The sequence below is a fragment of the Caloenas nicobarica genome, chromosome 2 (assembly GCF_036013445.1).
Source record: "Caloenas nicobarica isolate bCalNic1 chromosome 2, bCalNic1.hap1, whole genome shotgun sequence".
NCBI classification, from domain to species: domain Eukaryota; kingdom Metazoa; phylum Chordata; class Aves; order Columbiformes; family Columbidae; genus Caloenas; species Caloenas nicobarica.
Window position 1 is genome coordinate 141,358,469 of NC_088246.1, and position 27,217 is coordinate 141,385,685.

A 27,217-nucleotide genomic window follows, 5' to 3' on the forward strand; every position below is an offset into this window, starting at 1 on the left:
TATCAGAAACTAAAGGAAACTGAAGGGACTATAATTGGTGAAAGATGACTTGTAATCTGAAAATTATGTTGGAACTTTGAAGACATTTCATACAATATGTAAAGCAATTATTTTAGGGTCAGTGTAAGATGAAGACTTTTTTCATGTTACAAGCCAAGTAGTGTCCTATTTCTGTGGGTTCTTTCACCAGTTCATAAAGCTATGAAACAATAATTGCAAATTATTCCATAAAATGGATTTCATACAACTTTAATTTTTACCTTGATTTTGACTGCCCTAAGTAGAAAATAGGTCTTTTGTCTTGTGCCAGTAAAATACTATAATGAAGATTACAGTTGTACTTTAGCTGTCTGGATCTTGAAGGACATACTTGGGTTTGGTAGAATTTATTTCCAAGTTGCGTTCTGATTTTTGTGTCTCTAATGGAAATTTTCAGAGCTAAAAGAGATGTGGTTTATTTATAGAGCCAGAAGAAAATATTAATTATTCATTCTGGAATCAGTGTCAGAATTACAAAAAGAGACGTCTGGAGATCATGTAGTACGACCCTGTGCTCAAAGCCAGGTCAACTAGAGTGGGTTGTATAGGGCTTGGGTCTTGAATATCTCCAAGCATGGAGACCTTCAAGCCTCTTCTGGGTAGCAGTTCTGGTGTTCTACAACCCTTGCAGTAAAAAAAGTTTTTTTCTTATTTTTAAATTGAATTTCTTCTATTTAATTTTGTGCCTGTTGCCTTTTGTTCTATCAGTGGGCACTACTGAGAAGAATCTGGCTCCATCTTCTTTACATCCCCCATCAAGTATTTATACACATCAATGAGAGCCCTCAAGCCTTCTCCAGTCCCAGCTCTGTCAGGCGCTCCAGTCATCTCTGTGGCCCTTGGCTGGACTTATTCCAGTATCCTCACGTCTCTCTTGTTCTGGGAAGCTCAGAGCTGGACACAGCACCCAGATGTGTCTCTCCAGGGCCGAGTGGAGGGGAAGAGTCACATCCCTTGACCTGCTGGCAACACTCCGCCTGATGCAGCCCAGGCCTTGTTTATGGCACAGGCACATTGATGGCTCCTGGTCAACTAGTTGTCTACCATGACCGCAAGTTTATTCTCTGCCAAGCTGCCTTCAAACCGATCAGCCCCAGCCAGATCCTTGAAAATCATCCAGTGCTTCCAGACCCTTTTTCTCTCCAGGACTGTCTCCCATGGGATTCTTACAAGCAGGTCCTTGAACAGGCTAAACTCTACTTTTCTGGTGTCCAGGGCTGATATCCTGCCATTTGCCTTGCTCCTTCCTCTCAGGATCCTGAACTCCACCATCTTATGTTCACTGCAGACCTTCACATCCCCAGTCAGTTCTTCCTTGTTTGTAAGTACGAGGTCCAGCAGAGCATCTCCCTCATGGGTTCCTCGATCACCTCTGTGAGTAGGTTCTCATCGGTTCTTATCTCCAGAGACCTCCTGGATTGCTTGTGCCTTGCTATGTTGTCCCTCCAGCATGTTTCGGAGTGGCTGAAATATGCCATGAGGACCAGGGCCTGCAAACATTGGGCTTCTTGTGCTTGTCTGAAGAAGGCCTCATCTACTTCTTCCTCTTTGGGCTATCTGTAACAAACACACCACAGTGTCACCCACATCAGTCTGCCTGCTAATCCTGACCCCCAGACTCCCACTGTTCATCATCCAGCCCCAGGCAGAGCTCCAGGTGATCCCACTGCTCTCTCACACAACAGGCAACTCCCCCTCATTGCCCTCCCAGCCTGTCCTTCCTAAAGAGCTCACACCCATCATTTGCAGCCCTCTGATTGTGCGAGACATCCCACTGTGCCTCTGGGACCCCAAGGAGATGGCAACCCTGCAGCTGCATGCAGACCTTTGCTCCTCCTGCCCGTTCCCTCTGCCACATCTGCTGGTCTTTCCATCATTGCTTTGTAGTAATTTCGTACCCCACCCCAGTGGGTTGCTGCACTTCTGAAAATGCCTGAAGTTAGTGCTCTGTTGAGAAGTTTATTGTGCATTTTAAGAGAGAAGCAACTTGTGTATGGGAAAGATAAATAAAAATGTTCATAGAATCATAGAATCATTTCAGTTGGAAGAGACCCTCAGGATCATCGAGTCCAACCATAATCTAACCTAACTCTAGCACTAAACCATGTCCCTAAGAACCTTGTCTAAACACCTTTTAAACACCTCCAGGGACTCCACCACTTCCCTGCGTAGCCTGTTCCAATGCCTGACAACCCTTTCCATGAAGAATTTTTTCCTAATATCCAATCTAAACCTCCCCTGGCGCAACCTGAGGCATTAAAAAAAATTGGTAAGGAATAATAAGAACCTTTAAAAAACCTGAGACAAATCAAAATTCTGAGAAAACTTGTGCAGGTGACAGAAATGTAGGATAAGCCATAGAAATAAAAAATGGTTACAAAAAAAAAAAATGAAAGACTAATTGAGTGATTTAGCATGCTATACGATGAATTCCTTTAAGCAGCAGACGAAGAAATGGCAAGAGCCTTGCCTACGTGTTGATTTGTGGAGTAGGAGAACAGCATCAGAAGAGCCTCCATCACAGGCTGGAGTTGCAGCTGTGAACACAGGCCTGTGAGTCATTGACCATGAAAATACTTAATGCTAGAGAGCAGAAAGGTTTTTCCATGACAGCAGAAAGGCATAGAGCCACCTTCCACTATAGAGTAGTGAGGACAAGAGGCATCACCAGTTCTGACAGATCATTGTGACTATAGAAGTGGGGTGATGAGACAGTTTGGGGAGAATTGATTGCATGATCAGCACTCCTTCAAGTATGTATAATGGTGAGGGACAATGGTGTGGTAAAAGGCAAGAATTTAATTTCCTTTGTGTTCAGCTGGCAGCGATGAATTAAGTAAAAGCTTCTGGAGATGTAAAACTATGAGGCATGCTTGTGAGCTATCAGCATTCAAAATCCAGTTTGTCTTTTGAATGTTGCAGTGAGGGCCCACCAGGCCACACATTTTAAGAAAGCTTGTCTTATAATAGATATTAGTTAAAATATTTTCCTGAGAGCAAACATTGAAACAGTTTGTCCAGAGAGGTTGTGGCATCTCCATCTTTGGAAATATTCAGAACCCCACTGGACAAAACTCTGAACAATCAGATCTAAGTTGACCCTGCTCGGAGCAGGGTGTGGAAGTCAAGGAGCACCCAAAGGTCCCTTCTCCTTAAGTATTCTCTGATGCTTGGTGTCTGGCACTGGGACATAAGTTTTGTGTTTTGAAGCCTCCTCTCTTGTAGTCCTCTGCTATTATTACAGCCATCTAAGGGTTGTTTGGACTTGCTTCCGTCAGCAATCTTCTTGGGGGATTTGTAAAATGAAGACTGTTTTCATTAGGACAGTCCAGAGCTGGCTACTCAGGATGGTTTTCGGGACATTTTAGGTCACCAGAATGTTCTAAGGCAGTGCTAGCAGGGCATAGGTCTGACTTAAGGGGTCCTCTAGTGTTCTCAAGAAGAAACAATAGTTCTGTAGTTTTTTGGAGAAAAATCTGCAATTTTTACTGTTTCAGGAAAGGGTGCTTGCCAGTAGTGCATAGTATCACAATGTACAAGTAGGACAGTTTTTGTAAATGCTTCAATGAAAGAAGTAGCACTAGGCATTAGTGTTTCTTTTATCTGAGATTAATTTTTATATCTGATAAAAGAAATTTTTAAGATAAAACATTTGGGAATGTTGCTAGATCTGTAGTAATGTGGAATCATATATACCTCTAAAGTGAAAAATATATAAATGCAAAGACTCTAGATTGTAAAATAATTCCTTTATCATACACAAATCATCTACTATATGTGTAAGGAAAGTCTTTCTTTGGTAAATGTAGAAAAAGGATTGTTTCTGCACATCAGGTCAGATACTCTTTCAGCTTTCATAGAGGGATATTGCAGAAATTATTTGCTAATCTTTGAGCTAGAAAAATAGCAGCTACATCATCATTTTTTTGCAAGACTAAGTGATATTTCAGTGACACCTGGTTTTGTTTAGAAGTAGTTATTGTTAGGATTTTCCTCTCAAAACCTCTAGAGATGGGCTGGAATATATAAATTAAAATCCCTATTTCTGAAATACAGTATTATAAAGAGTAGTATTATTTCTGAAATGTCACAGCTCAGGAAAGAGGAAATAAAAGATTCTGAGGAACTTAAATATGGAAATGCTAAGTCTTAAAATCCAACATTTAATAAGAAAATGGTAGTCATTTCAATTCTTGGTTATCTTTTGAATGCTCATATAGTTTCTATGTCTCATTACCTTTACTACATTTCCCTTATCAGTAGTAATTTATTTTCAGACTAATTTTCTCCTTCAGTGTCCTATATGCCGTATCAGCCCATGATATTTAACTACTCAGTGGTTTTGAGATTCACTTCAAACAGGGAGTTTTGGCTGCAATACTTTCCGAGAACACTTTATTTTCAATCAGTTTTACAAAGTAGAGATTCAGCTTTAAAGAGTTTACTGTATATTGTGACACAGAGGCTCTTTGAAGGTTAATCAGCTTTTTAGCAATAATAGGGCTGGATTCTTGTGTGACTAAGTGAGCCACTTCTGTTTCATGTGCAGATCTATCATTTAATCGGAACCCTGGAAGTTAAGACTTACTACATTGCGTATTAAGTAGAAAAGACAGTTTTTGTTTTAATCATTTTTTTTTCTTTCTGAACTCCACTGTATCTTTAGGACTACAAATTAGTTGAGACAGCTAGACTGATTGCTTGAGAACCATTCCTAATGTGCATGAAATCTAATAAAAGGAGCTGTACAGTGAAGACATATTATTTGAACACCAAAGCTAAAAACTAATTTGAAGAAATATTCTTATATATACAAAATAAAATCCACTAAATGTGGTAATGTTCCTGATTTACTTTTAGGGCATGAATTAATCCAATTGCAGTTTAACTGGAGGCAGTTAGTGTTTTCTTAAAGGCAATTACAGAAACTCACAAATCTTTTTTTAACATATTTGTAGCCCAAAACAAATATTTGAGAACTGGACAGGGCGGACTTTCATGAAGAGGTTTTACCAAGTAAGTGGTTTTTACAACTGAATATCTCTCATATGGCTCCATGCTTGAATTTGGCTGTTGAAGCTGATGGAATTACACACAGTAGATTAGACCTGTGTTAAAACATAACTGGACAAAATATTTTTTCCTGTAATAACAAACTGCACATTTTTAAATGTAGAGGAGTTTATATTCAAATATATATATATATAATATGTATATATCTAATCTTGCATGTAAATATAATTCTAATCCCATGCCATATAGTGCTGTGTTGCTGATGTGCACTCAACTTTGTCATTTTTGTCTTCGCCAAATGTTGAGATACTGAGCTTGAAATAATGGTAGTATAGATATAAAACGCAGTGTCCCTGCAAGAACTGTTTCCTTTGAGTCGCTGTCCTGTTGTTGAAAGAGCTGGGTTGGATTCCAGAAAGGTAGATGATGCGTGATGTATTTGCTGCAGTCTGTGTGCTGCTGCAGTACGTAGGGTTACAAGTTCTGATGGTTTAGATTTTAGAAGGCTTGATGGAAAAGCCCAGGGACCAATTTACAGAATGCTACTGGATGATACAAATAAATCAGTATTGTGAATATTTTAACACTGGAGGAGGGTTGGTTTGTATACAAGAATGTGGTTCTGCCTGGACACAAAGTATGAAAAAGGAAGAGTTGATAATTCTTTATTTGTCATTTGCTTTGCTGTGTGAGTTGAAGGGAGGAAGGTTTGAGGTGGAGTAGGGAAGAGAATGGTCAGGACAAAAAACCTGATTACACACCAACATTTTATTCCATTAAGATGACAGAACTTTTTCCTAAAAATGAGAGTGATAATACAGTCTGCACACTAGGAATTACTTTAAAGAGGAAGGTTGCTGTGGGCACTCATGCCAGCTTTGCTGTGTGGGTAAGCAGTAGAAAAGCACATTGCTTGGTGTTGCCATTTTCCAGAACATATTGGCAAGCACTTCTGCAGATGATGCTAATACATCCTAAAAAGGCTGTGCCAGATTTACTACTCCTAGTTTGTAAATCTGTATATATGAAGACTTTATTTAATCATAGTTTTGTGGGCAAGTTAAGCATGATGGGCTTAAATTTAGTCCTGCCAGCTGTTTTATTTGCCCACTAGTTAGCTACGTGATGTGCTACCTTTCTCTTTTCTCTTGTTCTCATGCTGTTAACACAGCAAAATGAAGAACATCTTTAGATCCTTATAAAGTGAAGCCATCTGGCAGTTCATAGTTGTCATGATATCCAAATGGGTAGATTACTCAAAACGCACTCCCTGTGCTTAGGAGCACAGACCTGAATTTGGTGCTGGATTCCTCTGTCTGAGGATTAACAGGTTTTCAGTCATGGTTTAGTTAGCATCAGAAATTTTGTTTGAGACAGAGAAAAATAGAAAATTGTCAAGTGAGAGAGTGTTTGTGTGAGTAAAAAGAGCAATAAGTAGCTGGGGAAGGAGAGGAATTATAGGCATTTTTTAAATTGGATTGAATAGGGGATCCTAATTCTCATCTGACTTCTGTTTTACTCTAATTTTGGCCCAAACACAAAACAACTTCATATGGTGTTCCTATGTGTAAGCTTTGTGCAGATATCCCATGCACTGGAAGGGGATTCATGAAGAAAAAATGTCCAGTCAGATAATGTAAGACCTTATTGTAGTATATGGAGCTTAAGATGAACTTACCTAGAAGCAAACTGAAGAAAAAAAGAACAACAAAAATTTGAAAGGAAAGGATTTCATGAGTTTCCAGGTAATTGGGAACCAGACTAGAACACTGTAGACCTGTGTTGCCTGAGCAAATGACTAACTTGTGGCAGTATTTGGCTGAAAATGTGTATAAGCAGTTGAAAAGAATTTGAGTTACAGTCTAGAGCACTTCACTGTTTTAGCTTTGGTATACAGACACTTGGAGTTTGAGTATATCTTGGCTAAAGATGTTTGATCTGATTCTAGTATCCTGCATAGTTCTTGATCATCCTGTTCTCTGTGTATGTGATCCTTGCTTAAGTTTTCTGTCCTCTCCATGCATGTTAAGGTGCTACTTATTCTCCCTGTCTACTGGAGGAAGATGTAAGAAAAAATGCTTTTTGGTGGTTTGGATAATGAAAGTTATTACTAAGCTTTTCTAAGAGAATATGCTAATAACCAGATTCCATCAATAAAGGTCCTACTTTTTGAACTCTAACCTCCATCTGTGAAGTCTTCATTCATGAAGGGCAAAGATGATGATGTCATTGCTCTTCCATTACCACCTACCTCAGTGACATGAATTAATTTTGCATGCTGGTTTTCGCAGTTTGATACAAACGTTATTCTACATTAGATTCTGTGATTGAAAATGTTACTTACAGTTCTTTCCTAATGTTTATTATTTATTATCTCTAATGTTGCATAGAAAGAAGACTTTGCCTTGTATATCTACTGGAGCAAGTGAGATTGCGGAGACTAACTAGAAGTGAAAAAAATTTTTCTTAAAATTCCCTCTAACCAAGCAGAAGGTAGTTCATCTACATTTTATGAAATAATTGTGTGACAAATGCAATAGGCATGTGTGACTATATATTGAATGGGAGATTATTTTTAGTGGCAAAAAACATCCTGCTTAGAAAAGGATAACTCCATGACATATGCAAATGTATGTGAACGGGTGGTTCCTCTGCCTAATCTTCCTGGGTTTAAAATACAAAATAAATACTTATATTAATATATTAAATATAAATTTCAAAATATTTCCGTATGCTTGATTGAAATGCTGGGCATAACTTAAAGGCATCCAATAGAGGTCATAATGCCGGTGCAGAAGGAAACAGAATAACTCGTCTTCTATTTGAAATGTTTCTTGCAGTTTCATTTCTGTTGTATTGTCTCAGGACTGTGTCTAGAGCTGCATTTCTTAGCTGTGTCACTGCAGGAAAGCCAAATCTTCCGTTGTGTTGCATGCAAACTGTCTTATCCTAGATTTATTTTTTGTCAATTTGCCAAATGCATATTGCTGTATTTGTACTGTCCTGTACAGTTGCTTGTGGTTTCTCTGCATATTTAAAACAAATACTTGTGCTTACATAGACTCACATTGCTTTGCAATGCTTATAGTCTGTTGGCATGTGCTGACATTTCTATAGGGATGTTTTGGGCAAATGTAAGTGATTAACCTATGTGTAAATGTAGAGCCCAGAACCACGTAATAGATTTGAAAGCAATGTGGAAAATGCAATAATCATATGTCCTTGATAGCTTCAACTGCCTTTGTTAGTAGCCCACCTATACAGAGAATTGTAATATTACTGGTTTATAGTATTACTTTAAATAATATATTGGCATAGAATGAGTTTTAGAAATATTTCCATTTATTGTCCAGACACATATATCTACTTAAAGACCAAGGTAAACATAGGGTTTTGTTATTTTATGACCGTGTCTTATTTTAGGAATGTCTATGGCTAGCTATCAGCAAGATCACTGAAACTTTCATTGTAGCAGCTGCTACAAAAGCATGATAGTTTAAAAAAACAACTGTTCTGAAAAAACTTTCACATAAAAGTACATTGGTTGTATTTATGTAATTACTCTTGGCATCGGCTTAAGTAAATTTAAGTAAAAGTTCATCCATAAAATTATCTGACTTTCTCAATCCACTTGAACCTTGATCTTGTTTTGGTGTCATGATCTGGAGTTGATAAAGATGCTTTGTGATTGGAGTCTGTAACCCCAAATGGGATTACACCACCTTCTTCTGATTCAGAATTTCCTGATGTTGCAATATGTGTTGTTTCACAGAAATGAGGAGTAATTCCCTCTCAGACACTCATGTTGAGGTTGCTGCCAGGGAACAGTGTTAGTGAGGTCTTCTTTCACTGGTAAAGACAAGGCGTCGCTCCTGTTGTGAACTTGGTTTTCCTTCGATGAGTTTACAGACTTGTTCTAAATAATTCGCTTCAGCTTGAAGCTCTGTTTTCCAGAAGAGGGAATAGTTCTCTTCTTAAAACCAATTTTTGCTTTAAGAACAAACAAACCACATGGTGATTTTGAAGTTGTGGAGCAGACGTTCTTTGTACTGCAGAGTTGTGCTTTCCCTCCGAGCCTTTTGTGTTCCCTTTTTTAAAATTATTATTATTTGCAAATTCCTTATTGAGTATTCCTTATATGAGTCTGCATCAGTCAGCTGCAAAGCGTGGTGGTGTTGGAGCTTTGTCCTCCGTGGGCAGGTTGCAGTGGGGCTGCATGTGCATCCCAAGCTCCCAAAGCAGAGTTCATTCATGCATCGCCCTCCTTCCTTATAAGAAAACAAAGCAATGAGTACTGCAGTGAACACTCCATTTCCGCTCACACTTCAGAAAGGTTTCTACCTTCAAAGCTGGCATGGCTTTTCTTAGATTCTCTGGTTTCAAGCTATGTTGCTATTGTAGCAGAGGACTGCCACAGATTAAGTACTTCTACTGCAAGGCACCATCCCCGGAAAACATGCCGTTTGCAGACTTTCATACTGGCCCTGCGAGGATCGTGACATTAAATTGCAGGAGTACCTCCTGAGTAAATCTGAGGCATTTCCAGAGGGGCCTGCCATCCCAATTTAAGCGTTTTTGAAAGAGGAGAAGTTTTGGAATAAAGGCTGCAGCACGGCTGTCCACGACCAAGAAAATCAGTCTGTGCTGGAAAGCAAGCACATGTTTACTTAAGGCTGGGAAAGCAGAAGAGAGAGTTGAAATATCTGAGAAGGAAAGAGTAAACTGCTCTTCAGGTTTTGATCTCAAGCTTTTCCAGCTTCTAAAGCATGACACTTCTGAGTTTTATAATACATACATTTATAAACGTTTCATAGTGTATTTTCTAAATTTCAAGAGTTTTAGTCCATTCTGATTGGACATATGGCAATACAATATTTATGACTAGTAATTTGTCATGGCCCTTGTTTAATGCAAAGGGACCTTTTAGTTGTGCTACCTCAGTTCATATTTGCTATACTCCATTGCCATGATCTGTTTGTGCATAATTTTTAATAGTCAGTGAAAACTTACTAAGATTTCTCTCATGTGAAGGCGAAAATAGAGGTTTTCATGGTTGGGCCCCAGGTTAGTTCCTTGCGATGTTAGCTGCACATTTGATAGCCTCTGCCATAGTTGCTCACCCTAGGAAAAACTCATTATGTTCTCATTATCAGTGCTGGAGCAGTTGTCGTGTGATGTATGAAGCTGAGATGATATCCCAGGAGATCCTGATCCCTTAGGGAGGAGGAGGTGGCAGGAGGAATGAGTATTTTTCACCTTCTTCTAGCGACCTCAACTCTGAGAGCTGATTGACGTCGGCTGACTGGGGAGCTGCAAGCATCCCTTCATGTATGGCTAGTGATGGGCAGGACATGGACAGATGCTCCAGGGTCTCCTTTAGTTTCTCCTCAGTGCTGAGTTGGATGTTTCCACTTCCACCCTATCCCAAGGGCACTCTTTACTGGGTACCAGTTCTTCAAAGAGTCCTGGGGCACTGCAGTGGCTCTTGTTTTTGTCCTATTGCGTCATGTTACCACACTGCCTGCTCGGCTCAAGACTTTTTGTCCCTCTTGGACCTCTCCATTGCAGTCACAGATCCATCAGCCCTTCATCTTCAGGTCCAGCTAGGGAACTGTTTCACTTCTGGTATTGGTCTGATGCTGTTTGTCGACTTTGGAAGAGTTCAGATCTGAAAGTGGGTGTTTCTGGAGATACATCTACGACTATATTGTGGCCACAAAACTCTTTGCCAAAAACCCATTTGGGACTTGCTACCATGTAGTTTTAAATTTAAAATATCCTTACGACTAATGGAACTATAAAATACCTTGTCATCGTTGTAGCACATTGGGAATCCAGTAATAAATTAGAGTTCCTCTGTGACAAGCATCATGGATATATAATAAAACAGTAACCTCTGTCTGGGAACACTTCAGTCTAAGTTCATATTTCTTCATTATGCACCCAAAAATAGGGTTAATGAAATTTCCTGCCTAAGGGCTGGAATACGAAAGAATTTTTCACCATCCTGCAGTGTAGTAGTCCTGTATCTCTGGAAGGTATGCACTTTGTTGATGTACAAGACAAAACTTTGTTAACATACAAGACAAAACCTTTAATTTAAGCATTTCTCACAGCATATCTACTTTGATTTAGGCAGTGGTTTGAAGCAGTAGGATGCATATGGTGATCCCAGATTTATATTCAGTGACTAGAAAACAATGTTTTTAGTGGTTTTATTTGAAATCTTTCCTTCCTCCTGTTCTAAACTAAAAAGCCAAATTTATTACAAAATCATTAAAATGCTTGAATGCTGAACTGGCTTTTCTGATTCAGTGTTTTCATGTAGATATGTTTTCTCGTAATTGCTTTTCCAGATTGTATTGGTTAGTGGACATCTGGACAGCTGGGACGTTGGGCAGGGAGCTATGGATGACGGTGGTGGAGCATTTATATCATGGGAAGCATTATCACTCATTAAAGATCTGGGTAAATATTTAATTTTAAAATATTTTAATGCATTACATTTCCAGGACATTTTGTATGTTGTCTAAACTGGATTTTCTATTTTGTCCATTCCTCTGAGCACAAATATTCATACTTAGTATAAATATTTTGCAAGTTTGTCTGTTAAACTCCTCCTTTAATCATAGGTGTCAACCAAAAGCAACACATCAGTCAATGATCTAGAAAGTGCCTTGAGTCTGCACAGTCACTATCATCAGCGTAAAATATAATATCTAGGTACCTTAAAAGGAAGTCACTCCTTTTCACTTTGCCTTAATGATCTCCTCCCTGTTAATGAAGATGAAGCTTCATGAAGTCACAGATAGCCTTCTGATATTTATAGAATCATAGAAGAGTTTGGGTTAGAAGGGACCTTCAAAGGTCATCTAGTCCAACCCCCCTGCAATGAGCAGGGGCATCTGCAACTAAATCAGGTTGCTCAGAGCCGCGTCCAGCCTGACCTTGAGTGTCTCCAGGGATGGGGAATCCACAACCTCTCTGAGCAACCTTTTGCAGTGTCTCGTGACCCTCATCGTAAAAGTTTAATCTCCCCTCTTTTAGTTTAAAACCATTACCCCTTGTCCTATTGCAACAGGCCCTGCTAAAGAGTCTGTCCCCATCTTTCTTATAGACCCCTTTTAAGTACTGAAAGGTTGCAATAAGGTCTCCCTGGAGCCTTCTCTTCTCCAGGCTGAACAACCCCAACTCTCTCAGCCTGTTCTCATAGAAGAGGCGTTGCATCCCCCTGGTCATTTTTGTGGCATTGATGAAAATGTTAGATAGTACTGATCCCAGTACAGACCCCTGAGGGACACCACTTGTCACTGGTGTCCATCCAGACATTGTGCCATTGACCACTACTCTCTGGGTGTGACCATCCAGCCAGTTCCTCATCCACCAAACAGTCTACCCATCAAATCCAAATCCACACCTTTCCAATTTAGAGAGAAGGATGTTGTGGGGGACCTTGTCAAAGGCTTTATGTAGATGTATCTGTGCCATCAAACTGATGTGTTCTCAGCTTTGCATTTGAGGGCTGATTTCCTGATTAGGCTGCTTTTATGCTGTTGTGTACTTGGGCTCTGCTTTGGACTGTGACAGCTGAGATTCTAGCAGCCTGGAAAAGGAAATCCAGGAGACAGGAAGCATGAGCTTGAGTGTCATCACTACAAAGATACATTTCTGTCAAATTTGGCTTAACTATGGTGACCTGTCAAATGCTGTGGGCTCATATGTCTCATCAAGCAACATTTGTCACCGAGGCCTTGCACACTGTAGTATTCTGCTTACAATGGGTTTGTAAGTTGCAGAGCAGTGTTCTGTTTCCAGGGGTCACTTCAAATAATTCTTTGTAATCAGCAGGGTGATAAGGTGACTGGGTTCTGGAATTTGGTCTGTAGATCAGCTGGACTCTTCTGAAGCTGATATTCCAGCACACATGCTGTCAACCCTGGACTTGCTGGTCTCCCTCCTCCAGAGTTTCTGCTCAGTAGAAATATGAGTTGAACTAAATCCCCATGACATCAGTGCTAAATGTAAATAAAGAAGGAGAGAAAGAGGAAAAGGCAGATTCTAGCCTGGATATGTCTGTTCCAGTGGTGCTATGGACTTGTTCAGCCTACTGCCTCCTGGTTTGTATAGCCCCCTGTGTGGGATCTGAAAGGCCAGTTTCTTCCACTCATGAACTTGGCCTGATTTGCGGGTAAAAGTGGGCTGCAGACAGCATGGTGCTGTAGAAAGGCATGGTCTATGTATGCCTACATGGGGTTTATTTGGTGGGAGAAATGGTCCACAAGGTAAGATGAGATAGGGACTGTGTATGTGCAAGAGGGAGCTGTGGTTGTACAGACATCCGCCTGTGTCTTCCAGACACCTAGTCTCTCAGAGTTTGGCCTGATGTCCTGCGGTTCCCAGTCTGATGTGGGCTAGTGTGATTTCTGGTCTCCAAGCAGCAAATTACAGTCTTACTGCTTGATCTAATGTTTTTTTTGCTAATTTTACTGCCATATGGGCGTTTGTCACTATACTACTCAAAACTAGCTCAAAACAGACTTCTTAGAGTGTAAAGCTGATATGCAAGGATGCTTTTCCCCCTTCATCAGACGGAATCTATCGTACCTTGTCATTCCCTTTTTCCAGAACTGTAACCTGTGGTCACGGGGAATGCACCCTTAAAAACTAAAGTCAGCTGCTGCTCCTGCTCTAAGCTCTGGCAGAGCTTAAATAATAAACAGAAGGATTTGTGGACTTGAACAATCTCAGTGTTTCTTGAAGAGCTCTTTGTAGACAAGCTCTGTTATATGATTAGCCACTCTCATACTGCAGTGGAGAACACCAGACATCTGTGTGAATTCCTTTTCCTTTATTTTGCATTATTTAAACCTCTTATCTCTCATTTTTCCAGCCTCAGAATGATTGGAATATCAGTCTGTGACTGAAAACAAAGTGCATATGGTTTAATTTTTGCTCTTTTAAAGGAAAATGAGGAGGAATTTTCTACAGAATAACCCAGGCCTATTCGTTTCTGTAGTGTTTTTAATCGTTCTTTTATGACTCTTGGAAAATTGTCTGTGTTCCCTTCAGCTTCAGTTAAAAAAAAAAAAAAAAAAGGCTTCTGTGTTTGTTGACTCTATTCCGTTCAGAATAAACTGATTTTTGTCTCTTAAGGGCGAGTTCATGGTGGCATTGTATAATTCTTATTCACTGAGTTTTCCTTCTCGCATGACTGAAACACACCACTCTCTGCTTGTTCAAATATTTGATTTCCTCTGGTAGTAGCCTGTGTGTTTGCTGTACAACCTGTGGTGAAATGCTGTTTTGTCAGCTGGGAAATACCGGAGCCTTTGCTGATGCCCTCTGTTCTGGCCAGCTGTTGTGTTCAGCTCTTCTTGTTGCACCAGTGTTCTGCAGGAACGTAAGGCCGAGGGAGGACTTCTGGGTCATCACATCTAACCTGTAGATAACCATGGGGGATAGGGCCTTTCATAAACTGTATCCGCAGCAGATTAGTTAATGCGGATTTCATATCTTGTGATGCACATAAAATGTGACAAAAAGGACAGCAAAGTAACAGGTGTGCAAATTGTCTGAGAATTGAAATAATGAGTTTTATTTAAAATCAATTCCATAGATGTGTTTTGAGTGACCATTGTATTTTGAACTGTGGAGACATGGTTTAATATCCTTTTGGTCCCCGGTAAATTTAGTATCAGACTAGTCCACCAAATACGTTTGATGGGGGATAAGCCATCTCTAACTGGCTTATCTGTATGCACATCCAGAATTTTTTTACTGTGTACTGGGAGTCTTAAAGCCATGGTCCATCATGCAACTTTGTCTGCATTTACCAGAGTATAACTAATCTTACAGCTGTTGTGATATGATCTTCAAGCTGAAGTGAGCATTCTGAAATACGAATTCTGGAATATGAAGTTTGTATCATGTAGTGATAAACACTGCTGCTCCTTCTGCCATGGTCCACTGACTCCATGAAAGCAAGATATTATTACACTATTCAAGCAGGTTTTTCTTCAGTGATGATCTAATAGCACTTCATCATAATATCACTATGACCCACGGACATGGCTGGTGGATACAATTTATGCCTGTTAATTAGCATTTTGATAATTCCATGTAGTACTTAAAGAATTATTATAGTTTAAATACCATTCTGTACTTTCAATATAACCTGCTTCCCAAACCATTTAATGGCTGTTGGCTTAGGACCAAATGCATTAAATTCATTGAAAAATCATTGAAATTATAGTTCAAGATGGTTATATTTTCTTTTAAGCAGTGCAGTGTTTTCTTGCTTCAATTTTTTTTTCAACAGTTTTTGCTTTTATTTCTAAGTAAATCAGTTACTTAATGTGTTAGCGTTTACATTTCCTGAGTCTTCAGAGTTAGCTTTTATTTTTTTTTTTAATTGAGCTGGCAGTTTCTGTACTGGCAGCTTCTTTTTTTTCTTTCTAGTGTTTTTGTAGATTTTCAGACACCATAATAGTTATATGTTCCCTACAAGGACAAGTAACAGTAGCACAATCTGAAGTAGTTTTACACAGTCTTCAAAACTTCAGACTTTTGGTAGGGTTTTTTTTTTCTGTTTCATTTTTTGACTTCACATGAATGTTGTTTCTTTTTGAGAGAAAGGGAACTACATGAAGGCCAGACTGAACTGAAATAATTTGATGTCACATCACTGGAGAGTGGGATAAAAACATTTAATTCATGTAAAATCCCATGTATACGTTTAAAAAGAGTAGTACCTTAAAAACATAGGGCCAGATTGTGGACTAGTGTAGTTTTAAAACACTGTTCAGAGCTGTAATGATTCAGTTAGACCTGGAAAGTACAAGATCTAAAAAGTGGATAGTTTCAAGTTTGTCTGAATACTTTGCTTTTGATACCTATCATGTCTCTCTGCCCGACTTCCCCACCACACTGGCTGGCAGTGCCATTCCCTCCCTGCCTTCTCCAGGGAGGAAACGCAGGCAGAATATTCCGAGCAAACGCTGACTTTTAGATGGTTACATTTCAACAATGAATCTCGCTCCAAGTGGCTTTTCCATAGCCACCCTGTGCAGAAAACTGAACCCTCTCCTCTCCTCTCAGTGTCAGCACTGGCTTGTGCACCTGTTGGTACCAGCAGGGGTCATAGATATCTCCAGACCTCAGTGACCAGAGGTGTTTTCCTTAGCACACCTGTATCAGCTTCTCCCTGTCAACTATACTCTTACAGTTGCTTGCTTTGCCAGTAGCTCATCTCAGAAAAATTCACCAGCTAGCAGCCATATTGACTAGTGTTATCTAAAGTGGCCTTTTCTCCTGGTCAATGCTAAAATTTAATGAAGCACAAAAGAAAGAAAAACAGTATTTTTTTTCATTGAGCTCTTCAAGCTTACATACACCGCTGATTGGCAAGATCTCTGGTGATCTACTTCATGGCTTATGTGCTTAAAAAATGAAGAACTGGAAGTTTTTCCCCAGAAATTGTTTGTGCAAAGAAAGATGAAAGTTTCAGAGGGTTATTGCTCTTTATTCCTTTTTTTTCCGGGAATGAAGATGTCTTTGGAGGCATTTCCTAAGCTGGTTTGAACTGGTAAACTCCCTTTTCTTCAGTGGAGCCGGGGCTGCTGTGATTAGGTGAGGATTTCTGATGTTAAGAAGTTACCCTTCTTAAGTGCAGACAGGGTGTCGGGGGCATTGAGCTTGTGCAAATGTGCAGGTTGCCTGCAGCTGTGTCTGGCAGCTGCCGCCTTCCCCACCCTCCCCAGTTTTTAACCTTTTGATTGATTTTAACTAAATTTGATAGATCCTTTCCTAATGATGATGAAGATCTGGTTAATCAGCACACGTATAGCTTTGGAGTAGGGTTGAGGGGTTCACTGCTTTAAGCCAAGGGAATCCATGGTGTGTTGGATGAACCGTGCTGTGGCGTGAGGGCATTTGGAAGCTGTAGGAGAGACAGCACTCAAGCAAATTCGCTGCACAACAGCTGTCCTGCTAATTACAGTCTAGAAACCTCAAACCCAGTTTGTTTTCAGGATGCTTGTACAATTCTCCAATTTTACATTTGTGCAACAAAAGGTGTCTCTAGAGATGGCCAGTGCCATTTTCCTCAGCATTTTCATGTTAGCTTGTTTAATGCTCTGGCATCATTTGAAACACAGTTTTTCTTGTCCTGGTGTCACATGAGTTTTACAAAAGAAGCTGCCTGTTCGGGTGAGATAAAAGACTAGTTAAGCAGCTGCTTATTAAAAAAAAAAAAAACAAAAAAAACAAAAAACCAAAACAAAAAAAACAAACATAAAATTACCCCAAATTTGTTTTGGTGCCATATTTTGCCTTCAGTTTGTTGTACAGACTGGGCAGCCAGCCTGTGGGACCTGATCCTGCTCTGAATGTTGGTTGCACTTTCTGTGAAGGAGGAATTTGTGTTCCTCTTCCACCATTTCAAGCCTCCTGCTGCCACCACGCTGGTCTTGCTCAGGACTAATACTTGTGTATTTGAGCAAGAAGTAGGTAGTGTGTATCGATGATTTCAGAGCTTTAGCCAGTGCTGCCTCTGTGCCCCTAATCCAGCTGTGTTCCTGTATCGCTTGGCCGAGGGGCAAGGGCCGCAGGCGCTCTGTCCTGCTCCCACCCCAGGAGAGCCCTGCCAAAGCCACCTCCTGCTCCAGCGCTAGATCCTGGGACTTTTATCCTTAAAGGGAGTTTGAGGGAGCTGAATAATGACAATAACAGAGAAAGGTCTTTAATAGGTGGTCATATGGCCGTGTCAGCTTTCCAAGCATAATATTTTATGCCTCCTAACTACAGCAGAGAGAGCCCGCTGGAGTTAGAGATGCAGTTGATTTCGAAGGATGAATTTCACTGCTTTCTCCTGAGAAACTTCAGACTTGATAACTGTTGTGACTCTTTTTAATTAAAACAGCTGGAGCCATTTTTTTCTTCATATTGAGAAGAGAAGCTGAAAGGATCTGCTACTTGACACTACAGTCTAGTTTATTTTCAGAGTCTCATCTCTGCTAGCACAGGAAGAATCAAATAATCAACAGGTCCGTTGTTCAAATACTGGGTTTCTGTCAGCGACATTTATCCACAGGCTCTCTCCCCTTGTTCAAAAATGTGTTTTCTACCTTTCCTTGGCTGTGTTTGGGTCTCGCTTGCTCCATCGCTATTCAGGTGTTGGTGCCCTGCCAAGCCCAGAGGTGCACAAGTGTCCACCAGCTCCTGCCTGGTCTCTGTGTTTACGGGGTACATCTTTGTTAGAAGCCCAATGGTTGTGCTGTGAATTTGCAAAATCACAAACTCATCTTCTTTCCCTTCAATTGCTTGAAGTGTAGCAGTGTAAGGCATTGTCAGTTATTGCAATCTGAACTCCTGCCTGTGTTGAAGTAGTCAGTATAGACTCCAGGAAAGGCTGCACTCGTAAGACCACTATAGTGATGTGTTGTGCTGCAGAGTGAACATTTCCCCACTTTTGCTGGTGTCTTGTGCACTGAGCTCATGTTCAGTCATGTCTGCATGCCACATGAGACCAGGGAGCGTCCTGCGTGGACTGTGCCTCCAAGTGCTTCTGGGAATCCTGGTTCTTCCATGTAAAAAAATATTTGCTGTGGGCAGCCGCCAGAGCCAGCGAATACCAGGACTCAAGTAGGTGAACAGGGCACATTTCCTCATCTGCACCCAGGGCAAGGTGCCTGATGCTGTTGCTGCTAGAGCAGCCTGATGAAGGAAGGTTGTTGACAAAGTCTAATCCCAGCCATCACACTTTTTACACGGCTTTCCTACATTCCTAGATAGTGATCTGTATGCACACGAGAAACGGAGAAAGGTATGGTGACAGGTGCTATGCATACTCTCCCCTCTTCGCCAGCATTATGGGGAAATGGAATTTCATGAGCCAACTTCCTATAGATGTAGACATGGATCTGGTACCACCAAATCTCTGTTTCGTAGGATAAAGGTGCAGAAAACTACAGAAATGTTTTTTAAAGCAATACACGTAAGAATTTAAAAGTACTACCCGAATTACATTTTATGTAACTCATAAGGAGTTGATTAGACAGTTCTTTTCCCCTAACGGCCTATTTAAAATTGAAACTGTAACTCTCATCTGAATTATACCCGTGACTAATGTGACTAGAAAACGGTAAGACATTTTTACTCAGTTCGCTATAGTCATTGTATGAAGTTACATTTCTCAAGTCCAAATTCACTGGCTATATATGAGGACTAGAAATATGTTTTATTAAAAAAATGATCACTGGAGTCATTCGTTTTCTGCTAGTTTAATTGAAGTCATATAACTGGAATTTTAACCAACTTACAAAAAATTTTGTTAAATGTTTTTCTGAACTTCCTGTAGCTGCGGTGGTGTAGTTGTTTGCTGTCTAGGAGATGTGTTGTGAAACATGGTTAAACGACTGCTTTTACTGTAGGTTTGGGGTTGTTTTTTGCTTGTTCGTTTGTTTTGTTTTTTAAATTAAATATGCAGATATTAACTCCTCGTTCTTACATCCTTTATGCTTCCCCAAAATTGCATATTTTGTTCTGACCTTCACCTTTTACAAATCTATTATCTACTTGGTATGAAATTCTTGCGTATGCTGTTACATTTGCAGCTGCATTTATTCCTTCGTTTCAACATATGGCTGAATGCATATTTGGCAAATACTTAAATCTTCAACTTCCATACTGGGTTGGCATAGCAGAGGGGTGACTGCAGACATACAGAGTTGTTAATCTGGCAGTAAATTTAGGCATGAAGCCCTCCATGTTGCCTCTTGTCCTGTGGACTTCTGCTTCTCTGCAAACTTTAATTTACCCAGGAAATTCAAGATAAAATGTGTGCTTTGTTTATCTATAAAAATCTTTAAAACCTAGTGACAGAGGCTATTGTGATTTTTTTTGAAATCTGTAACATGGCTGACATAGTGAAATGCTGAAATGCTTCTTAGATGAAGTCAGGGGCATCTTGTCCTTACTGTCATTTTTTTTTAAGGTATATGTTTTCAATATGGGGAGGCAAGTATGGCTGATGCATTTTTTGACTCACCAGCTCTGAGGACAGTCTAACAGATTTGGGTTTTTCTGATCCAAAGAGCAGGGCAGCAGAGGCAAAATGCGGAGCCACCACTCAGTAAGGTCAAACCGTGGTTAGTGCTTATGATACCAGAGTGAGGGCCCCTGCATTGCCTTTTCTGCTCCACAATTCAGTGAGATCTCCAAATAACTTTGAGGAAGAAGGTTTTCCTAAGGAGGAATATGGTGTGTTTTAGAGGTGGACAGTGTCCTCTTCCTTTTGCTGGACTTGAAGAACATGCCAACAGGATCAGAGCAGGGCAGGGGGGTGGAGGAGTGGTCTGCTGAATTGGGCCTTTGCTGTCTTACCCAGGCAAGTAGTGGGTTTCCTTTTTTTTTCTTTTTTGAGGACATGACTTATATTGACTTCATCACTCTACACTAACCAGTTCTTTGGTTAAAACCCCATATGCAGAAGGGCATGATTGTCAGCGCTTCTTGTCTGACTGTCCATGGGCGGTGCTGCTGGGTGACAAGGAGGTGTCCCCAGAGAAACCCTGGCTCTGGCAGCGCTGCTGCCTGGCTCCATCGCAGCCCATCACACTGGGCTCTGGGCTTGGCTTCCCTCTTCTCCCCACCATCTCTCCAGTCAAAAGGCTTAATCTGTGTTAGTTTTAGTTACTAGTCTTGCAAATCATTCACAGCTTTCCCCTGCAGCCTTGTATAGCCAGCTCCTTCCTTGACATTTTGTCTTGGATATTCCATCACTTTCTTGAAATAAATGTACCTTTCCTAAAATAAATCTGTCTAAAACCTCTCATGTTTCCCACTTCCACTCTTCAGTAAATCTGCCCTTCCTATTCCGTCATAAACTCATCCGCCTCCCTTGAAACAGGACAAAACAATTGCTTGGCTTAATCTCAGTGTCCCGCTGCCCTGCCGTGCTGGCCTGCCGCTGGAGCTCTGCAGGCCCCAGTCCTGCCCCAGCCCGGCTCACCGCCGGCTTGCTGTGTCCCTGTGCCCGCTTCGCAGGGACCTGACCGAAAAGCCGCCCCCACTCTGTGGCTGTGGCAGTCGTGTCCTCTTACCCCCCAAAACATGGCCCTGAGCACACTGCCAGCCTCGGGTGAGATTAAGCTGCAGTGTCCAGTGTGGCTCCTGCCTCCGCTTTCATTTCCCACTCTCCAGTCCCTGACCTGCCTGTTTTCTTCTTCCCACGATGCTACATCTCTTCTCCAGACGACCTCATTTCTCTTTACTCCAGACCTTCAGGACTCAGAGGTTAACTCGCTTCCCAGCACTATCCCGTGCAAGCACTTGGTCCTCAGTGCTGCACACAGAACCTCTATCAACAGAGAACAATCAAGCAGATTGCATTTTGCTAGACTATTTTAAGAAGAAAACAAAGGCAGTTTCCCAAGCAAAAAGCACTTTCCCATGTCTAATTTGAACTTCACTAGAGAATTAGAAATATATCATAGTCAGGGTTTAAGTAATACTAAAATGTTTTTTTGAGGTGTGCTTTGCCTTACTTTTTGAAGCTTATAACTTTAATAGCCTTAGATTTTCACTGTTAAATCATTTTCACTCAAATAAAAAACATTTCTTCTTAAATAAACATCTAACTAGACAGACACTTTTCTGAACAAATAGTGAGATTAGTTGTCTGAATCATAGAGGATTTTATTTCTAATGACAAAATGAGAGCTAAAATCCTGCTGGTTTAGAATGGAGACTTCTTTGTCTTCAGAGGAAAAAGTCTGGACATCCTTGATTAATTGCATTATTACTGTGATCTTATAAATTGTGGTTTATTGCTATATGTATATTCTTTGAAATTAGCCAGAGAAACAGGGGTAAGGCTTTTCCTCTAAAGCAGTGCTTGCCCAGAGTACAGAATACATAAACTATGTAATAGTATCTGAAATACTTGGGAATATTGCTGTCCTCTATTTCAAAATCTATCAAAACCCTGCCAGAAAAGCAATATAATTGGGTAGCAAATGTTAGGAATGCTCACTTTATTGGAACCTTAGCTTATCAAGGCCTCTAGCAGAGACCAAAACTGCAGAGTAAGTGTGGGCTCTTACTCTGGACATACTATGGAAAAGAAGGCTGCAACAGGTAAACTGTGTATAGTCCATTAGTCAAAAGTAAAAGGGCTTAAAAAGTTATTGTGTCTTGGTGAAAGTAACCTTATTTCATAGTTCACTTGAGGTCTAGACCAGAATAGGGAATATTATAACTAAAAATATCAGTGATACAAAAAATAGGCAGTGTAATGAGAATGCAATGAGACCTAAAATATGTAACTTGCTGTGAAGCCCAGCAGTTTAATTAAACCAGCAAATAAAGCATTTGCCAAGATTCTGGAAATTTCAGAAAATGTCCTGTTGCCCAATCTGTTAATGAGTGAAACAGTTTCACTTTCGCAGATCAAATCTAAAAGACAATGAAAAAAACCCTCTGAATATTTGGCCAGATTAAAAAAAAATTAAGAGAGCGTTGCTAGTTTAGGGAGGATTTTAATGATGCATTAAGGTACTGCTAGTGTGTTGTATGCAAAACAGAGCAAATAAGAATGACTACTGGTGCACCTAATTTGACCCTAAAATATGCACCAGAAGTTGCTTTTTTTTTCTTTTTGCAGAAGGCTGCTAGTAGAGTCACAAGAGACTGGGGAAATTTCCATGAAAACTATGGAACAAAGAAGACATGGGAGGAGAGAGGATGGGGAAAACAGGAGACATAGCATGGAGAAAACTCAAAAACTAAGACACAGTTTCCTAAGACACCGTTTTCAGACAAACTCAGTTGATACTGAAATACATTTTAAAGGATGGGGACAAGCTAGTAATAAAGAACAGTGTACGTGCCTCATTAAAAAGGATAGTAGTCCCGTGTCTGCTGATGCCGTATGTGTTCCCGCGTCAAACTCTGAACCCGCAGCTTGTCATCAAAGGAACCCTTTGAAACCAGAATGCCCTCATGTGAGCGAGCCATGGGTGGCCGCTCTATGAGGTGTGCATCAGGGCCCTCTTCAAATTGTTCATGGAATAATTTCTTATAATGATTTGTGGCACAGGGGGTCAAGCAAAAGCATTAATGTTTTGTAGTATGCCTTGAAGTAAATAAACAATGTCCAGCTGAAACGTTCAGCTCCAAAAAGCAGCGAATGGGACATGGACAATAACCTGCTGCTGTTAAAAGCACCGAGTTTGAGCTTGGTAAGGTCCTTGTCTTGCTTGAGTAATTGCAGCTGGTATGAAGGATGTTACACAAGTGGAATTTCCCTATTGTAATGTAACTGAAGGAAGGGAAGTGTTCCGCTTTATTGATATTACATCAGGGGCTTAAAACAGATCTTATTAAATACACTGTTTCATTCTTGTTTGCAGAAAACTATGCTGATACTTGAAATGGAAACAAATGGTACCATTGCATTTGACTATGAATTCTTGTCTTCTTTAGCAAAATGTGGCGTACTGGTTTTATTTCTATTTTGGGCTGTGGCAGAGGTTTTAGAAATTCCAGGCATTTTATAGGAAGTACTTGCATGATAGAAATATCCCAACTAATGTCACACAGTAAATTCCCTATGTCTAATCAACTGCAGACATGAAGAAGGTAGGGATTGCATCAGGAATTTAACGATTGTCAGCAGCATCATCAGGTATCTTACTATTTTTTGTATAAATACACTTTTAAAGAAATTCCAGGCCACAGGGTAGAAAAATTATGATGATAAAAGCAGCAGTGGACAAGACCTGAGGATGATATATCTGTATGTACCTCTCCCCAGTAGCTCCTGCAGCCAATACATCAGTGGCTTAGGCACTATTAGAGAGTAAGGGATCTGGTAGTGCAATTTATTCTACTTTGGTGCTCAGTTCAAGGCTTTGCTGGGCCACTTATGCAGGGTCTTGGGAGGCTGAAGCTGGCAAAGCTCTAAGAAACCTCATGGTCTTCACAGTTTTAGAGCGCACGATGGGGAGCTACAGTCATTTTCCTTTTTATTGCATACAGATGAGCTTCAGCCCCATCTTTGTACTGGTGAGGAGCTTCTCCTTTCTTCAGCTAATGTGAGTTCTTATGAATGTTCTTAAAAATCAGGAAGTATGGGAAATAAGTGAAGCTTTCAGACTGAAGAAACAGACTTTAGAAACGAAAAGCAAGAAGGCAGTATTTTGCCACTATAAATGCAAGTTAAAATACTTTGCTTGTTAATCTACTCACATCCATTTGCAGTTTGCTTACATGCCTCATGTAAGCTGAGGAGCTATTTGATTTGTTGTGGGTGATCCCTGTGCCTTGGCTTGCAGGGGAAAAACCCTTTATCACAAAGGTAGAATGCTTTTTATATTTTCAAGAGCTAATCAGTCTTATAACAACGTGATGACTTCTCTTGAAAAAGTCTTATCAGCCATCATACACTATCTTCTTATAAAATACTGTATCTTTTTACTTAATCCTCCCTATCAGGAAGGGTTTATGTTTATAAAGTGGGAAAATATTTACTAAAGGATATTTAGTATTTACTGATCTCTGTTTTGATTTAAAAAAAGGCCACAATTCAAGTTCTTCCTCCAGGCTTATGTAGTATCTTGAAGGTGAAGCAGGTTTATTTTTTTACATTACATGTGACAGATGAGCATAATTCGGTTGTGCTTCTACCAAACTATACGTTTCAGTTTCATGATGTGGGAATGTCTCAATTTTATCAAGCATGAGCAAGATAGAGTGGACATAAAATTCAGATCTTGTATAGCATCTAGTAAATATCTATCACAGGGAGATCATCCATGTGTAAGGATGTGTATGGATTTATTAAACACTGTCATGTCTAGAAAATATCCATTTTAGATTTAAAATGAATATAAAATGTGTACATATACATATACATATACATGTGTGTGTGTGTATGTATAATATCTCCATGTCACCTGTTGACAAATATTTTTTAAATAAGTGTTGAAAGAAAAGCTTTTGGCAAAATACGTCGTGGTAGTTAGGTTTAAATAAAACTGATTAGTTAATAAAGCTTAGTTACAAATATTCTTTTCTCAAGCAATTGGTATTTTGGCAAATCTAGGCTTGCCTCTGACATCTGCATGTGTGAGCACTCTGTGATGATTTAAAAGAAATAGAAACCAGTTAATAAGGGCTTTGTCTTAGTATGAGTGAAGTGTTTGCAGTACCCAAGGACAACGAAAGGGCTTAGCAGCCACTCCAGCACAGGCAGAGTACAATACAAGTGTCCTGATGTACTTACTACACATTTCCTTAGTCATAGATTGACCATATCAATGGTTTTATTTCATCCTTTAACTTAGGAATCCACGTGCCCTACCGTATATTTTGTGCTTGGGATAAAGCATGAGAATATAAAGGTTGATCAGTAAAATGCACCTTTGTGGTAAACTATGACTGTTCTTCCCAGTTAAGGGTAAGGTAGAGTGGAAAAAGAAAGCTACTTGAATTTCCTGAAATATTGGAGATTTGCAAATTAATCTGTAGTTGGAGGAGTATCTGTAGTAGTTGTTTTGGTTTTGCTTTTAGATATGTGAACTCAGAACAATTTATTTGAGTATCAGCTATCACCTTTTCAGTGTTATCCTCCCGTAAACCCCTGCTATTCTCTTTATTGAGATGCAGCAGAAGGTTGGAAACTGGGATTTCAGTGGTTTTGAGCAGGTGCTGAGCTCTGAAACTTTTGTTCGAGCTACATAATCTCAGATCCAGGTGACCCAGAAGGGCACAGTAGGATGCCTGCATTGATGCATCATCGAATGCCATTATAACCTGCCCATAATCCTCTTTGCCAAAATGTTCTATTTCAATGTTCTGGGTAACTTTATGATTTTTATTTTTCTTCTGATATCCTCTTCTTTTTTTTGACTGTGTAATTTATGACTTTTTGCTACCTACCCCTCTACATGGTACACCCATCACAGAGCATAGTTTTCTTGTCCAAGTGCTATTTTATCATGCCTTTTCAATACATATTTGGGCCGTGATGATACCTTCCTTAGAACCAGTAGTTTGTAAGAAGCAAGCCAAAATAGTTAAACTTCATTTTTAAAAAAAGGTGACTTAAATACAGTCCTTCATATTTTTTAATAAAAACATGCACTGAGAATATTTTTAGCAATTTTACTTGTGAATATTGGATTTGCCTCATGTTCTTTGGTCAGAATAGCTGTGTTTTTAATAACAGGTAGATAAATACTTAGCTTTTTCAGATTAAGATAATGAGGAAATTAAATTTTCCTCTGTAGACTTTGTTTGGTATTTAAAATAACTGCCTCCATATCTTAGATTTTTTTTTAACTTGCCCATTTACTTTCAGTAGAATTCACAAGTGAATCTGCTGGCAGAAATAAGGCTGTTGTCAGAGGATGTAGGGAGGCAGCTAGGAAAGCTAAGGCCTCCTTAGAGTTAAACCTTGTGAGAGGGGTCAAGGACAACAGAAAGAGCTTCCTTAAATACATGGCAGATAAAACTAACACTAGAGGCAATGTAGGCCCACTGATGAATGGGGTGGGTGCCCTGGTGACAGAAGATACAGAGAAGGCAGAGTTACTGAATGCCTTCTTTGCCTCTGTCTATTCTGCTGGAGGCTGTCCTGAGGAGCCCCGTACCCCTGAGGCCCCAGAGGAAGGCAGGGCAATGGAGGAGTTTGCCTCGGTTGATGAGGACTGGATTAGGGACCAGTTAAGCAATCTGGACACCAATAAATCCATGGGTCCAGATGGGATGCACCCGCGGAAGCTGAGGGAGCTGGCTGAAGTCATTGCTGGACCCCTCTCCATCATCTTTGCCAAGTCTTGGGAAATGGGAGAGGTGCCTGAGGACTGGAGGAAAGCAAACTTCACTCCAGTCTTCAAAAAGGGCAAGTAGGAGGACCCGGGCAACTATAGACCGGTCAGCCTCACCTCCATCCCTGGAAAGGTGATGGAACAACTTATCCTTGGTGCCATCTCAAGGCGTATCAAGGATACGAGGGTCATTAGGGGCAGTCAACATGGCTTCACCAAGGGGAAGTCATGCTTAACCAAACTCATAGCCTTTTATGAGGACATAACCAGGTGGATAGATGATGGTAAAGCAGTGGATGTGGTCTATCTTGATTTCAGTAAAGCATTTGACACAG

At 40.2% G+C, this 27,217-nt stretch overlaps 1 protein-coding gene across 2 annotated transcripts in view; it reads left to right on the top strand.

Annotated features, from left to right (window-relative positions):
- Positions 1-27,217, top strand: part of CPQ (carboxypeptidase Q) — a 160,700-nt gene that overhangs the window by 89,085 nt on the left and 44,398 nt on the right. For both annotated transcript variants that reach the window (XM_065627216.1, XM_065627215.1), the window contains exon 5: positions 11,409-11,520. In XM_065627216.1, the coding sequence (XP_065483288.1) occupies positions 11,409-11,520 (112 nt within the window). The remainder of the gene's footprint in view (positions 1-11,408; positions 11,521-27,217) is intronic.